We start from the raw sequence: 16,806 nt of genomic DNA on the forward strand, positions 1-16,806 counted from the left end.
CTGCATGTTTATCTAGCTATTGCACTTCTACTATGATGCGACAAGTGGCTGGTTTGCATCAAGCTATGGCGACAAATTCACAACCAAATGGAATGGTCCTGGACGCAACCAAGGAGAACGTTGTTTGAAGCGTGTTAAAATCAAACCTGCAGGCGCATCTAGACTCCTTAGAGAGGACACGTATGTTCTTTGGGTTTCTCTTCCCGACTTCCTGAGCGAGATGAGAGTATATAATCGATATTGAGCTCTGACAGCATCACCTCCCTTTCAGACATGAATACAGAAACCAGGTTTACATTGTCATGACATTTGCATGCGTGATTAGAAACCATTTTGGCCGTCGGTTCAGTTTACAAGGCTAAAAAATTTTAATGTACTACCAATTGACAAGGCTGAATAAATGAACAAGTATAATCGAGGAACTTAACAGGTACAAATAGCATGACAGCCTCATGATTCTTACCATTGGGAGGACTGATTTGCATATATACCACCACATAGTGCGCTTGATGTACTTTATTCTGCGAAACACAACGCAGACTAGCATTAGCATAAAAAAAAGCAGACCGGCATCAAGGACTTTAAATTGATGGTGCATTTTCTACTTGGCCATCCTAGCAAGTCGGATACAATTGCTTGGAAACAAAATAATCTCGCTAAACATTTTACAAGGTGCTCATACCGTTTTCATGTCTTGTATTACATGTACAAGATCTGGATCAGCCACAGCTGCTTAACCAACATAAAAGATAAACTAGTGCTTACATCAATGAACAATCTCAAAACCAGCAGAGATACCATCATCCTTGCTCACTTAAAAGCCCGTTTCTGCTAAAGCACAAACAGGACGTATCTCTGAGCCCCATGAGTAGTACAAGTCGAAGGCGGTATTGTTTCTGTCCATCAAGAGGGCAATTTTTATAGACCTTGGGGAGACGGTAAGATTGTTCACTCAAGATTTACATTGATTTGCAATAGCAACTGCCCACAGGCACATTAAAATTCATTTCCTTTGTCTGGAGTAAGAGTCATGCTTTGAGATCTAACTCTATCAATTATCTTCTGCCTGCCCGACAAATCTTCTTCATACCCAACCACCTAAGCCACAAAAGACAAATTTGTGAAAAATGGATTTCTTCATCTCACTGAATGAGCACTAGCAATCAAAGGCCGATTACAGACCTGAGACTCTGTCTGTGTCTCACTGAAAGCATCGTAAGCACCAGGATTTCCATCATCAACTGTAGTATTAGGAACAGTATCCTGTTTCTGGGGCCTAAGAAAACGATATCACAGTTAGGCAACAAATAAGTTGTCATGGATTAAAGGATTGACCACTGTCACATAGGGCTTTTTCTTTGGTGTGCAGGCATGCTTGCTTGCTTGCATGTGAGAGTGAATGTAAATGCAATGTTAGATGGTCTTTTACAAGCCTAACATGTTAGATTCTATGCTCTGGCACCAAGCTCATTAGATTAAAGATACTGAAGAGAAGAAATGATCCAAGTATCTATGAATGGAAATATGTTTTAGGCCGCATTCCATATTATGCTAATTTAGCGATCATTCATCAGAAGCTCCGCGACATTAAGCATAAAAATACATGACAGAGTTGTAGAAGAGAAGCAATGCATGACCTTTTTAGCAAGAAAACATTAACTTGCAATTTATAGAAGGATAGAGTAAATGAGATTATTTTTTTACAGAATGTGGTTGTAGACGTAACTTGAGTAGGAATATTGTGAACAGAAGCGTTGTAGAGACCAAAAGGTATCACCAACAGAAATAAATGGCAGATAAGATGGTGCCAAAACTTCAATCCAGTAATTCTTCATTGATAGTGGAACATAATAAAGAAACCCACAATTGTTTATTACAGAATTCTAGTTATATATGCATTAACAAATATCATGACATCAGATTCCAAAAATAAAGCAATTTGCAGCAGCACATCTATGCATCACCATATATCACACTGAAAAACAATTTCAAAATAAAGCACACTGACAATGAATCCTAATAGCTGCATCTTTTACTGGAAGTGATCTCTCATTCAGGAAACAGACTAAAATACTAATATCCTAATCGCATATCAATTTTTCTTTTCTTTACACTGTGGGAAATTCTGGTCTCTTACACCAAGAACTGTGTTGAAAACTTCTAATAGTTTCTTCCGTTGTGCAATTTTTCATGATTCTAAATAAGATCAGAGGGATTTCTCACTCAAGTTACAAAATAGAATATCCACAACCTTCTAAGTTCTAACACTTCATATGCTTTCAACTTACATCAGGGAAGTAGTGTCTTTTACATCAAAATATGCCCAAAGCCTTCAATAGTTCCTTCATTTGTGTAACTGGTTGTGATTATATTAAAAATCGGAGCCTATTTTGCAAAGAAAGCCAGTTTACATAGAATTCACTAATGTGCATAAGATATAATCTCTCTCTCTCTCTCTCTGTGCGCGCGCGCATGCACACGAATGAGTGCACATGCGCGAGCATGTGTAAAAGCATGTGCATGCATGCCCGGATGGGATGCATATGCACATGTTTGTGCATGTGAGTGCACACACATGCAGGCACATAAATGGGATTCTCAAGTCAAGATAAGATATCCTTGCCTTCTCCTGCTTAATCACTATAAACTGCATCTAAGGAATTGTTGTAATGTGCAACATGTTCAACAGCTGCTGGTTTGAACCACAAACTTGCAGTATTTACAGGGAAATAATATTTCTGCACAGAAAAAAGTATTGAGCCGCTGTATAACCAAAACAACACATGATATAATTTTGCCCAAAAGACGAATGTGTTGCAGCCTACCTGCTTAACCAATGCCGTGAAATCCCAAAGGTTGAGTGAGAATTATCATTATCTTGACCAAGGATAGTATGATCATGTGAGTATATCTGGAGCTGGCTGTTAAAGAGCTACATATGCATCTACCAGTATGATTAGTCGTACACAAATGAATGCATATCAAAATTAAGGATACACTTCGATCGCAGCCAGATCTTCCAGGTGACTTCAAGTCTTGGATCTTGCAAATAAAGGGACAAAAGCATAAAAATAAAACTAAAAAAATAAAGGTCAGTAGTGCATGACTACTGAAGAACAAAAACTATATTGGATCAGTACCTTAGACGATTGAGCTAGCAGGTCCTCTATGGCATCTGCCACATCAGGAACAGCATTAGAACCACCCATGAGATTTTCTGGTACTTTGTGTTTCTTGGATGCATCAACACTACTGACACATTCTGATAACCTGGACCTTTTGCCAAAAGTACTCAAATGTTCTGGTTCTTCACAGAGGCTGTCATTCATAATGCCTGTTCAATCCAAATAGTCTTTTGGTAAAGCAATCAAACAAAAGGAAAACTTGCTCTTACTGACACATGGAGACAATTACCAGAATTCTTCTTTGAGTTATCCATTGGCCCTTGGGACTCACCAAGCAACCGAGATGGAACACCTCCTGAAACCATACAAGCTGCCTGTGTAGGATATTGACTGACGGTGCATAGACCTGCTTCCCTGTCCTGAGCAGTAGCTGGTTTTGGACGAAATGGATCTAGAGCAACCATCATATCCTGAAAATCATTTGGAATGACTGACTAGAGCTGCTTGATAAGGTTTCAGTCTGAAGGCTACATCACCAAAGAGTGCAGAGATATACCTGTTTAATACACTCAGTAATCCAATCAGTGGTAACTGATTGAATCCCCCAATTACAGGCAGCCTCATACTTTGGACCACTGGCGAACTTACATAACAAATGGGTTACCTTTTTAGTCAGCTTTTCGGTAAATTGAGACCCTAAAGTAAAGCACAGATTTCTCAGTAATAGCCTATCTTTCACTTCATACTGTGAGACACAGAATCGGAGGCTTTCAAACCCAGGCAGCGGAATGTGGCAGCGCAGTGGAGAGTAGATAATGTGGCTCCCAACATCTTGTAAGCAGCCCTCCTGTTCAAAATAAGTGCAGAAACCATGAGCATTTGTAGACTGATAGTGTTCCAAAGAATGGGCGTATGATTTCAAGAATAAAAGAAACTGTAAATTTAGCCAAACAATGTTATGTCAAATGTATATACAGTGAGTGAGTGAGTGAGAGAGAGAGTGCTAGCAATCTCATATATAGAAAATCATACATTCATAAGAATAATAGATACTGTTGTATGCATATATGTAACATGTGCTAGTCACATCCACACATGCAGACGTGCATACCCACACAAGAGATGCGGCCAATATCATGATAAGCATACCAACAAAAAAAAAAAAGAATAGTTAGTGTACCTGCAAGCACATATTCCACATCTACACTTCATCAGCATACTCTTTTCATTAACAATTTTCTATTGAATTTTTTACAGCATAAAACAATCCAAACAGCCATACCTAAAGACAGGCATCCTTTGAAGAGAAAGAGGGTAAGATAGGCATCATATAACATGTTGAAAATTATAATACCCTGAAAGATTAATTTGTGGAAGAACAACAGCAATCTGGGTAATTTTGTTAAAACTCGCTAATTGACATAATTGCTACATACACGGGATGTCAGCATTCACAATGATGATCCCTAGGTGAGGATGAGTTAACATTGGTGAGATCTTGCATTATTGTTAAGGCATGCAATCTATGCTTTTCTGAAAGAAGATTTATTTTGTCGAGCTTTCAACGAATATATTTGGGTGTCCAAAATACAGTTTCTGGTAGTGAAAAAAAAAAATCTTTGAATTCTAACAGTTTGTGTTTGAAGGCCAATTTGCAAAAGTCCAAGGGCATTTTATGTTCATATCTTATGCATCAAGGATTCTTGGTCAAGGATGAGTATTTTAGAGATCAGAAGATTTCCATGTGTATAGTGTACTGAATGAGTGTTTAGGGTTTTGGTCCTTTTGGAGAATCCTGCAACCACGGTATATTGAGTACCAAAATGACTAAACCTGATTTACCCTTATTTAAAGGACCCTGCGAGGGGAAACAGGAGGTAGGGGATGGTGGATACTGCAATAGCGACAGCCTCCTTATGAAGGAATAGGTTATTTAGGATTTCAAGAACCTTATGAAGGAAAAGGTTCAGTACAGTAGCATTATCTCACAACAGGAGAACTCCATAAGGATGCAAGTAGAGAAATGAGGAGAGAAGTAATCCAATAAGAATGATGCACAGTTTTCAAGAGGTGCAGTTTGTTAAAGTACAATAAGAGACGATGAGGATAGAAAAGTACCCAACCCAAGCCCTTAGCTTGCCCTTTCTCCCTTTCTTGTTTTGGTTAATCCAAAATAACTATATCTTTTGAGGTAGTTCTTGTCTCATATGTCCCTCTGATGCATAAGTTGTGTGATTGCTTAGGTGTGCTCACTGCCACCACCATAAGTTCACTATCAGCTCCACTAAAAGTTGAGGTCTCCAAACAGAAACAAAATTATTAGTAATACGATGTTTACAAAAAGTAAAAATAAGCTAGCATGAGACGAAGTAGTCAAGGTCTTAGATTGCACAAGAAAATTCTCACCACAATGATCCAAGTCAATGAACTGTTGCATATAGCACAAAGGAGAAAATTTAGAGCTCCGTCATTCAGATGGTCCAGAAGTCCACATTTATCCAAATATTTAAGGACAGAACATGGCATTAGAGAGTTTCCAAAGTCTTGTTTTAAATTTTGACCTACCATAGATAGATTTTCTTACTCTCCTAATTTATATTGTTATTTCAAAAGTATTGAGTTTTGTGGAGTTTTGGTTGAATATGTCCTTTATTTAGTCAACCTATATTGAAAGAATCAAACAGTCATAATATGTAAGATGAGAAAATTGTTAAAGAACCAATACCCAATTATGGTCCTGGCGATCCAAGATCCTTGGGAGGCGTGGACTGGGGACAGACCTAACCTTTGGCATATTTTTTGCACAAAGTGGCTAACCTAGGACTCGAACCCATGCTTCGTCAGCCCTAGCCTTTTTATAATTGCACTAAGCTATGGCCCCTTAAGATGAGGAAATTATTCTTTAACCTTTTTTAGTCATTTCCTAACTCTAAATCCTAGCTTCCAAAACAAAAAGTAGAAACCTCACATCAGAACACTCTTTTAACCCCCTTTTTTAATGTCAGGGCTTGAATCTGTCATGTTTTCTGTTATAGGGCAGCAAGCCATAAAGTTAGAACACCTTAATGATCCCAATTTGCTTTGGCCTGCTATACCTAACCTCTTAGAGTCCCACCAACATGATAATTTGATCATAGGTCCCAAACCATTCCATTAGATATACACTCATATATACCCAAATGACAAGGACAGCAGAAAAAACCATCAGTATCAGTAAGAAATGGAACATAGGTGGACACAACTACAGTAACCGCCATTAGCATGTCAGCAGGTAGTGCTATCTCCAGTAAGCACCAATCATGATTCTGCCAAGTTCAGGCACACCAACGATGCTCCAAACATTTCATGAGTTTTAAATTTTCCAAAGGAATGACACTAAGATCCAATTCAGCCAGACTCCAGGAGCATTTTCATTCTATGAGCCATTCTCCCGAGTCCCAAGCAGCAGGTCCTCAAACCAAATTTGACTACAGCAAGGTCTCCACTCAATCCTCTAATTTAAGATTCATGCTTATCTCTCACTGGTTCCAAAATTACGTCAAAAAATAAAATATTGTCAAAATAGCTTGAGTGGGCCACAACTTGACACTGATTTTGAACAATTCGATGACAAGACAACCAATATAAGTGATCGTATGCCCACATTTCTCCATATTTGATCCCATGAGCTGTACGTCTTAAGCTAAGGATTCCGGTGCCAGGGCCAGAGGGTGCGGCATGACAAAATAAATAAATAAAATAGACACTTTTTGGCTCAGTAACAAGTGGCACCTACCAAGCTGTATCAGACCTTGCTGAACCAGCAGCGTTGATGCATGCCAATGATACCCTACAAATCACAGCATATTACAGCACAGAACAAATAGGTTCCCAGTGCTTGCACCAGCCCACAGAGCATGGCATGTTCAACATGGATTGGAACAGATGGTCATTTGCATTATTGCTACTTAACCTCAACTGCTTCCATAATTTACCCAATCAGAATTAAAATTTGATGTTACTCAATGATCATCAACATTAATCCTATGATAACACTCATGTTGTGGGAACAAGATTATGTTACCAAGGAACTGGAGTTGGGATGTCCTATCGTCGAATTGTAGTCTTATGAACAGGAATGAGTGGACTCTTTAATCATGAACACTTGCATGTCTTTTGCAACAGATTCTTAGACTGGTGTAAGAAGCCAATGATAACAGTTTGAAAAGGTTGAGTAAATAAAATGCACTATCCAAGTTCAGGTAGCAATGAACTGAGACATTAGATAAATGGAATTCCACAATCTGCTGTCTGTAGTTACCAAACTTCTGCGATCCAATTCCAGCAATCAAGAAACAAAATGAACAAGTTTCAGACATCATATTCACTAAGCACACATTGGGTAACTCGCTAAGAAAACCTCAGGATGGATCTTGATAACATTTCAACACTTTGTTAACATCACCCAAACAAATTCAGACATTCAAATATGAGCAGCATATAGGTAAATTTCAACATATTGCATCCAGAGGAAACAAAAATGTGAAGTTAAATGATAGGAAGCCCAGCCAAAATAAACATTTTACATACCTCTAAACAACAGCGTATCCAGTGAGTGGAAACAACAGTAGACTCAGTAACATCTGGACGAATCTGCAATACACCATGGCGCTCAATGATGAAATGCACCTTCATCTTATGTTGATTATCAACTATTACACCTCCTCCTTGCCTGATCCACTCAATAATCTGAGCCCTCTGATCAAAACAATGTAAAACAACTGAATTTAGAAGATGAAATTAGAGAAGAGTATCCATCTTCAACGTCAAGATGTTGAAGGCAGAAGAGAAATGATGCAAACTGGAGCATTACAATGTGCAGTTCTTGGATTTCAACTGTTGACGGAGACAAGCATATAAGCCATTACAGATAGAACTTCATGACAAAATTAACACTCTACAGGACAAGTGGTAAATTTCACGCCAACTTATCCCACTGATCCAGCTGTCAATTACTGTCGTAAAGAATAGGCAGGATACAGAGTCGTACTAATTGGCTCTATAATAAGCTACCGAGAAGAAGTCAAAGAGTGCCATTATAATGAAGATACTGTCAGGAAGGAAAAGAAAATACTGACTAACCCGATCTTGAGGGAACGAGATTGAAAAACAGAATGTTCTTCCCCTGAATATATTTGATGATTTGATATTTTGAACATCCATAGTGCCAGAACTAGATTTGCACCTATCCTTATTCACACTCTTTGCTGCATGGAAATGGTTTGATGGTCCAGATTTAGTCGCTAATTCCTCTGAGCTGCTGCCACCTAAACCATTTTCAGTCTTGTCTTTTCCTCTTTTTCTTTCTAATAACGGTTCTGCTTCAAAATTCTTATCCTCTGAAACATGAACCACCGGCACATGGGGAACGCCAGCAAAGCTTTTCACCTTCTTGATACCACAAGCATCTGTAGATGGCTCCACACGAATGCATGTAGAATCTATGAATTCAGGAAAACCAAATCAAGGGGGAAATCAAGCTGACATTTGAGATCAGTAAGAATACCAACAGATCAAAAAGATCTACATATTTCAAAATGACTGAAGCAGCATAGAAATATCATTGTTAATATATTTTTGTCGGTAAAGCATGAAAAGCAGATGGAACTCAAAAACAACAACAGACAAAAGCTAATACCTTTTGAAAAAAGAAGTTCAGATGCAATATGCCTGGGGGATACAGGAACTTCTTTCTTTGCCTGATCACATTCTTCCAGCCAGGTAGACTTTACCACATTGATGACACCCCAAGCTGCTAAGCGCCTCACCTCTCTCTTTTCACTACAAAAAGATCAAACAGTCTATGAGTTCCGATAGTAGGTGTACTAGCTCCTAGATCTGCAAATTAAATATGGAATGTAAATGATAGAAAATTTGTTTATTTTCCAAAAAATCTAACGGCACACATAGAGAAACTTACACCTCTGATGGTGCACCTATTATAATGTGTGTCAGCTTTTCACTCAATAACATATGTCGAGAACCCCCGCCTTTACGTATCATAGTGACTAGTTTAGACAGTTCCCTTTCCTCAAAACCCACCAGAAAAATTCTGCAATCTGACAAATAAAGGTCATTATCTTCTGTTTCAGAGTCCTCAGCAATATGAGATTCAAACTTTGCTTCATCCTTTGTCTCTAAGGCAGGTGAATCAGTGCCCTCATTGTTGATCTTAGTAGCGTCCGAGAATGACGATAATATGTTTTGTGACAAAGTAGCTTCTAGATCCTCAATCATTGTCGGTGGTATAGGTTGTGAAGTTGTAGTACTGTGATCTTGGGATTTTTGCTCCTTCTGGGAACCTTTCACCTCATTACATGAAACAGAATTTCCATGAACAGGATATAGTCCCTCGTCTAGACAAGCTACATAATAGGCAAAAAATAGTCAGGAAATATCATATTGAGTCTATTGATGACTATCAAGCAAAAGTAATAAAATGCTAAGGTTTTACATAGTCAAGCGAAATCACAACTTGGTCTTCTGCAGATATTACCTTTTCGAGCAATTGATTGATCAATCCATCTTCGGGTAACAATATGAATATGACCCCATCTTCCGGCAACCATGTATTTGTCACCCACAGGAGCGTACAAATGTCAAGGATATAACTTATAAACATCACATAAAATTACCAAAGAAGACAAACCAAACATGACAACAGCAGAGACGCAGTCCTGATCTTGTAAAAATATTAACAAGTAGAAACATATCCCAGTGGTAATAATTACAAGTGCTACTGTTTTAAGGTATCCTACATGTCAATGACAAAAAGATCTTTCAGCACAATTGAGAGCTATCACATTGTGTCCACCAGGTGAGCTTCACATATAGACGTGATGTAACAGAGCCTACAAACATTGCATGAACCCCAAAAAACCCTCTTTTCTCAACAGAAGCTACATTACCAAGGGGGTTTTCAAGTGGCTCATGTCACATGTAGGCAGATTTCACCTACACAAAATCGTAGATTTAGCACTGCTCATCTAGAGAAAGGGTGTATGTTATAATATCATACAGTAATGTGCATCCTATTAAGAATAGTCCACTGCAGGCATGATAAACAGCCCATTGATAATTACTTATGGAACCAGATCTTGCAAGTTGCAGTAAAATTTAGAAGTTTTGACTTCATAGAGTAATACTTATACCAAAAAACAACAAGGCTCACTTGAAAAATAGCAGAATTTTGAATGATCAATGGATATTACCAAATATTAAAGGATATATCTGAAACCAAATGAGTGCATTTCTTGGTAAGATCAGCTGAATAATGGCCACCATTCTGTTTGATTAGCTTTTCCATCTCCTTCCTCTCATCTGAGCAAATGAACATCACTTTAAGACAGAAAGTTTAATACTAAAGTAGCGAGCACAACTTATAAACAGTCACTACCTAATTCAGCAGTTCGTAGAGAGAGAAGGGGGATGCACCCTTTTATGTACTAATACAGATCCTACCAAAACATCTTACAGTATTATTCACTTCATTATTGAATTACCTTTTCATTCAATCACAATCATTAATGTAGGTTCTGTGTGACTACTACCAGAAGATTATCTTTAAAATTTAAAAGAAGCTGTTGTTCCTCACTTTAATAAATGTATAATACAATCCAGTTGCCTACCTGCAGGAATCCTAGTGACACAAATAGTCAAGCCAGTAAAAGGGAGAATCCTGTGAGTCTCTTGAGGCACAAGACGATGTTCGGTCCAGCATTGAGTCAACCAGCTCATGTTGACAATTGGTTTCTTAAGAACATTTAAAGCCCACTGCACCATACAAAAAGGACAAATCAAAATTCTGCTTGGGAAAGAATAAATAACTAGCACTACCCATACGTTCAATAAATAGAAAAAAGAAAAAAAAGCCCAAAAGAGTACCAGTCTGTCGAAATACAACTAAAATGTTACCAACTGGTGACAGATGAAAGCTAAAAGTGTTGAAGACGATTTTAGCAAAGATATTAGTAAGATAATTCTAATGAGTCATGAAGCTTGATCAGTACAAGCTTCCAGCAATTGACACATATAAGAGTTGAAAGAACCAGCCCAAGTTCTGTAGCATATACTTGGTCAAATCATAAAGGCTGTCTGTACACTAGTCTAACCCATGTTCCAGATAACTGTGACCTGGAATACTTCACAATGCACATGGGAACATTTATTTTCCGGCTTGCACTTAATATTTTCTCATGGAACTTTTCATTCCCCCTAATGCTTCATCGTAGATTGAGTTTCATCAATAAAAGGTCCATATAGACAGTTCAACTAATCTGTTTCTTCAAAAGGGCAGGAAATGGTGATAACTGTGATGCAAAAATTTGCAGAATTCAGATAAAAGTGACAAGTTGTGTTATAATATAGAACAGTAAATGCTGCACTTGTATTCAAATAAGGACATGGCAGGACAGTTACTAGATTAAAGCACTTTCTTATTTGATTAGGTTTAACCAGTTTATCCTGTTCAGTGAAATACAAAATAGTGAGGGTCAGCCACAGATGTAGAAAACATATCTAGAAAAATGCAATTTGGAAGACCACCAAGCCCATGTGCAGATGGTATCACCCTTGCACGTGGGCAAGGGGGCAGAGGTTCAATTCTGGCTGACATTGGCCCTCAACAGGCAGGTGGGTACAGGATAGAAGGATTAGCCCCTACTAATCTTTAAAAAAATAATAATAAGTTACAACATGAAAGAAGCTTCATGTTTTGATAGGTGAAAGATAAAGTTTATCATATTTAATCCATCTTCCAAGGTCCCCAAATTCAACATTGCTAAAAAATCTCACAATGCATGAGCACACAACTTTTTTCCTTTGAGGATAGGTGGGTGGGGCTGCAAGAAATCTAGCACTAAGTGGCAAAAGCTCTTAGCTTTATCTCTAAATCTTTTCATCTAAATAATGCAATCCCAAAAGATCCAACAGCCACACACACACACACACACACAAAAGGGAGAAGGGCAAAGTAAAGTAAGGAAAGTTCCTACAATACTAGAATTAAGAAACATGCCAAAGAATAATGCAAAATTGAACAAGCAGATCAAAACAAGCAAGATATAATCATTTAATTCGTCTAATTTAATTGACAGAGGAAACACGAGCCATCCACCCCATCAAACAAAAATTAAACCTTGTTTGATGATTAAGAAGTCTTCCCCTGACTAAAACAAACAGACAATGTCGAATAAAATTTCTTGGCCAATTCTAATTAGACATAGAACCTAAGGACTATGTTGCATCTCCCAACCAACTTAAACCAAAAAGCTCTGGTAGTTCATTCCACCTGAGGGACAGGATGTCATGGAATTATGGTTCATAATTCAAAAAATAAGAGTAAGGTTCGATCGTAATGGTCCTTCCCATGAGAGCTCTTAGACAGTAATGCCTTCTGCCATCTAAGTATCCAGACTAATATTTGAAAGCAAACGTGAGATATGCTGATTTTCAACAAAAGTGATACAACACTGATCAACTAAAGCTGTATAGTCCAATAAATTAGCATTCATATACAAAATACAGACAAGTAGAATAGTAATGAAAACTATGAGTGATTTTCATAAACCTGAAACAATCTCCTGAAATATAATTCTGTTAACTGTTCAAGCATACTTTGTACTTAGCAGCCAAAACATTCTTTACAATGACAAAGTTAATATCCACAGATGCTTTGGAATGCAATGCTCCACCCATAGCTGTCACTAGCTGTTCAATCTTAACCTGTAAAAAAAGTTGATCAGATACAAAATCATTTTGGGGCACATGTAGAAGAAGCTTGATTTTGTCATCAAAAAATAGCATAAGGATTAATTCATCTAAAAAGTGAAAACTGTGGTTCATCCTTTCATTTAATTCGTTACCACTGACCACTACATGTTGGATTTGTTCGACTGAAAACCATATTACATGTCCGACATATTCAAAAGCTTAGGAAATTCAGCAAACCACTATACCAGTCAGTTTCTAGAAGCATAAAATAAAGAACTCTTTCGGTGAATACATGACATTATTGCTTAGTCATGTTAACATAATTGCAAAACTTGCATATATAATTTGTGCCCAATCTCTTCCCGGTGGAATAACTGGAGTTTAGAAAGTATAGTCCATTTGAGTCAGCATTGACTGCGTCAATCTTTATGATGAGCAATGAAAAGTTTCTAAATTCTTGTTATACTTGACAAAAAGAAACATAATGTCCGAGAATTAATTCACTATACCACATCCCATATGAAAGAATAAGTGGAACCAAACAGGCCCTTGTAAGAACCTGTAATAACTTTTACAGGCATGCAGAATGCATAGACAACAGATAATATGCATATCAGTTACAAGATATGCAGATCTCACACCACACCTCCCTCCCTCCCCACCCTGAGAAACCAAAAAAATGGAGTGAAAAATGCGCACTAAGAAATTAGAAGCTCCTTGTGCTCCATATGGTACCTATTCATTGATATCAACCAGATACTCAGTGAGGGCTGTGAGTAAAGCATCTCATTTAACTTTCATCTCTTGCATGAGCCACATGTCAGAAAAGGTAGTACAAAAAGGAACTATTCAGCAAAAATTTAACATGCACCACAACAAGGTTCTATGATAATCTAAAACAAAGAGTGCAGAGCTTCAAATTACTATCTTTCAACTGTTGAATTGCAATTGAAGAATTAGCACTAATTCTACATCTTATGAATCACACGGAGTTACAACACATAACTGAGCTGCAAATGACCAGAGCTGTTCATAAACAGCTTGGGATCAGCACAGTAATAGCCTTACATGGCTCAGGTCTAGTAGGAGCTTACAAAAATACATACAAGCTAGCTCAGCTCAGGAAGAAGCTTATTCAAGCTCAGCTCAGATCACTTATGGTTGAGCTTGAACACATTCTGTTAAGGTCAGCTCAAATAGCCTTTCTATATAGTAAGCCAAGCCTGAGCAGCCTGCTACTCAGCTGAGCTTGGCTCATTTACATCCCTGCAAATGAACATGTTAGATGGTCTTACCAAAGCCTGTGCACTTGATATTAAGTTCATGGGCAATCCTAGAGTTATCAAGAAAGGAATTAAATCATTATAAGACAAGGTATCTTGTAATGACCAGTCATTCAAGATTCTCAAATAGAGTGCAAGATAATTAGAAATTTTCAGGTGGCTCACCTAATTTTTTTTTCTAATTCCTGTTTTGGCAAATCATTCAAGCTAACAATATGAATTAAAGTGGAATTCCTTCAATAGTTCCCACAGTTTAAAAACATAAAAAACAGGACAAGCAGGAACATTTCATCTAGGTTATCACCTTTTCTTCCTTTTCAAATCCAGATGCAAGCACTTTTACTCCATCCATTGCAAGGCAACAGGTGTAGCCTTGTTTAGGCAAAATCCGACATTCTTTGGCACAAGAGAGGATACATTGTGGCCCTGTCAAACATTATAAATGATGGAAAGGTAAATTCTGAAAGTGAAGAAAGAAACCTTAATGTGCAAATCAAAATTAAAGGGTAATCAGCATTAGTAGCCAACAGTGGTAGTCAACCTAAACTGTTTCCTTTTTTGCATAAATTTATGTCTAAAGTTATGATTTTCATATTATCAAAATTTCGACTGCCAAGAGCTCTTGCTTTGCGCAGATTTAGTTGACTTCAAATGTGCAGTCGTTGAACAAAAGCTCAGGATTAATAAATCATGTCAGTTTTTTAAAAATAAAGTATCTAGCATTAACAGATTGATACTATTACTGATTACAAAAATAAAACATATCAGCATAGCTTCGTCCATTTACATGTTCATGTAAGCAATGCTATGACATGGAGTTTTGTAACCATTCATTTAAAAACCACAATGCCAGTGATTGTGCCAGTATATCAGCCCCTACATGGGTTACGAGAGGGCTACGGAGCTAAACTGTACCTTGTGCTCTGATTTGGCTCCTTATGTTCCAAAATTATGCCTAAATGATGAATGCAATTCTCCATTCATCCAGCCTTCTCTCTTTATAGGACTCTTTGCACGTCTGTAGAACCTTCAAAGACTATCTGTTGTTACCTTATTTGATATAGTTACTCCTTTCTTGGCATAGTTACTTTGGACAGAAACTGATTTTATCATGTTCGGGAATTAGTTTAATCATGTACACCTCCTACGGTGGTTGCCAAAGCTCCGAGTGAACCCGAAATAGGCCATGGACTTGGATCTACCAAATGATAAGAATGCCTCTGAGATTCAATCATAAACCACTTTGCCCCGGTTGTATGTAAACCCCCTTCACCCTTTTCTGCGCAAGCGAAGCGTCATAAATGCTTGGTTTTTAAGAGAGAGTTAGGAAAGAAAGAGCCAATTTTGGATGTTCTTGATGTTTAATTGGCCATACTTGTAAGGATTCATAAAGCAAAGTGTAGTAGGTAAGACAAGTCTTGATGGTCGTCATTGTGATTTTTTTATTCCAATCTGACAACTAAGTGGTATTTTTCCGTCAAGAATTTGTTGAATCTCGCCACAAGGCATTACAACCAAAGCAATTAATAAATTTTACACAACCTGAATTTCATATGCTTGTATGGGGTGTTAGATCTAAAGAAACTAAACTCATCATTGATGGTGGACTGATCTAAGGGAGAAAACTTATTTACATTGATTTAAGCTATTCTCTAAACTTGAGAATACAAGAAACCAGTTCCTAGAGCTAAAGCACAGTGAAGATGTCCTGATGTCCATAAACCTTCTAATTTTCTAAGGAATTAAAAGCCCCTGCCCAGCATCCTAATTGTTCTTGCAATAAAGAAATGAATAATCTTTCAATTTTCATACACAATGCATCTTCGAACACTAACTACTGCAAGAATCATGATTATTAACGCTATCAGATTGCGAGAAAATTTAATTCAACGTAAAAATTCAGCACCTTGATGCAGCAGAATATTGTTTGCCGACGATATACAAGATAATAACACCGACAGAGCCCAAATTCAATAAATACCCCAAAGACGATATATAATCAATACGCGAGCAACAAATGTGGAGAAGAAGTGACGAGATTACCCAGAAGATTACAACCCTTGGCTCTCAGATCCTCGAACTTCTCCTGCAAATAGAAAAATAAGGGGAGACTAAAAAACATGGATTGAGGTCAGAAAAGATGAAAGGGGACCGGAGGAGAAGATGGATTTGGCTCACATGGTCGGGGGAGGAAATGACGTGGTAGTCGTTAGGGCCGGAGCGGGAGGGGTCGCAGCAGAGAAAGACCTGGGCGCCGTTGAGGCGGAGGGCATCGTGAAGGGCGTCGAACACCTCGGGAGCAACCAAGCTCCGGGAGAGGAACACGTTCGCACCGCTGAACGTGCCCTTCCACATCGCGGACGACGCCATCGCGTTCCTCTCCCTCCTTCTTCTCTCTTCTCTCCACTTCGCCGCCTTCTTCCCCTGTGTGCTTCTGTGACGGGTTTTTCCCTCTTTATGGGGGTTGCTGGGCTCTGCGGCTTTTTATTCGGCTACCGTCGCCACGGCCGGACTCGGAGGGGGGAGCTGCTTCGGCGCTCGGAGCTTAGGCCGAAGGTTTAAGGTAACGGCCGTTTATAGCATTATAGGAACCGTCATAACGGTTGCGGGTTTCTCGTTTTTTTTTTTTTTTTTTTTTTTTTTTTTTT

The 16,806-nt window shown here is 38.2% G+C and overlaps 1 protein-coding gene across 4 annotated transcripts; it reads right to left on the minus strand.

The window, feature by feature from the left end:
• Positions 1-561: 561 nt before the first annotated feature.
• Positions 562-16,715, minus strand: LOC103701358 (DNA topoisomerase 2-binding protein 1-A). 4 transcript variants are annotated; one of them, XR_003384552.2, is made up of 18 exons: positions 16,337-16,715; positions 16,202-16,244; positions 14,463-14,584; positions 12,780-12,887; positions 10,793-10,937; positions 10,393-10,484; positions 9,661-9,754; positions 9,085-9,529; positions 8,803-8,945; positions 8,247-8,605; positions 7,695-7,862; positions 3,682-3,972; positions 3,415-3,595; positions 3,141-3,334; positions 2,998-3,077; positions 2,826-2,911; positions 1,183-1,276; positions 562-1,098 (listed from the first exon to the last, which is right to left on the minus strand). XR_003384552.2 is itself a non-coding variant. In XM_008783393.4 (18 exons), the coding sequence occupies exons 1-18, from the start codon at positions 16,526-16,528 to the stop codon at positions 997-999; spliced, it is 2,904 nt and encodes a 967-aa protein (XP_008781615.2). In that variant the 5' UTR covers positions 16,529-16,714; the 3' UTR covers positions 562-996. The 4 variants fall into 4 exon arrangements, 3 of the variants coding, with proteins under 3 accessions (XP_008781615.2, XP_038989439.1, XP_008781616.2); XM_008783393.4 differs by having other exon boundaries at positions 2,998-3,042; positions 16,337-16,714; XM_039133511.1 differs by lacking the exon at positions 16,337-16,715 and having other exon boundaries at positions 2,998-3,042; positions 12,733-12,887.
• Positions 16,716-16,806: the final 91 nt, after the last annotated feature.

Source organism: Phoenix dactylifera, chromosome 14 (assembly GCF_009389715.1).
Source record: "Phoenix dactylifera cultivar Barhee BC4 chromosome 14, palm_55x_up_171113_PBpolish2nd_filt_p, whole genome shotgun sequence".
In the NCBI taxonomy this organism is placed as follows: Eukaryota; Viridiplantae; Streptophyta; class Magnoliopsida; order Arecales; family Arecaceae; genus Phoenix; species Phoenix dactylifera.

What these genes read in the sequence shown, in the direction of transcription:
- LOC103701358 (XM_008783393.4), bottom strand. Translation starts at nt 16,528, where the DNA reads ATGGCGTCGTCCGCGATGTGGAAGGGCACGTTCAGCGGTGCGAACGTG. An exon ending in TCATTTCCTCCCCCGACCAT is followed by an intron (nt 16,245 to 16,336) that starts GTGAGCCAAATC and finishes TTCTATTTGCAG; the next exon opens with GAGAAGTTCGAGGATCTGAG. An exon ending in TTACTGAGTGTATTAAACAG is followed by an intron (nt 3,596 to 3,681) that starts GTATATCTCTGC and finishes AATGATTTTCAG; the next exon opens with GATATGATGGTTGCTCTAGA.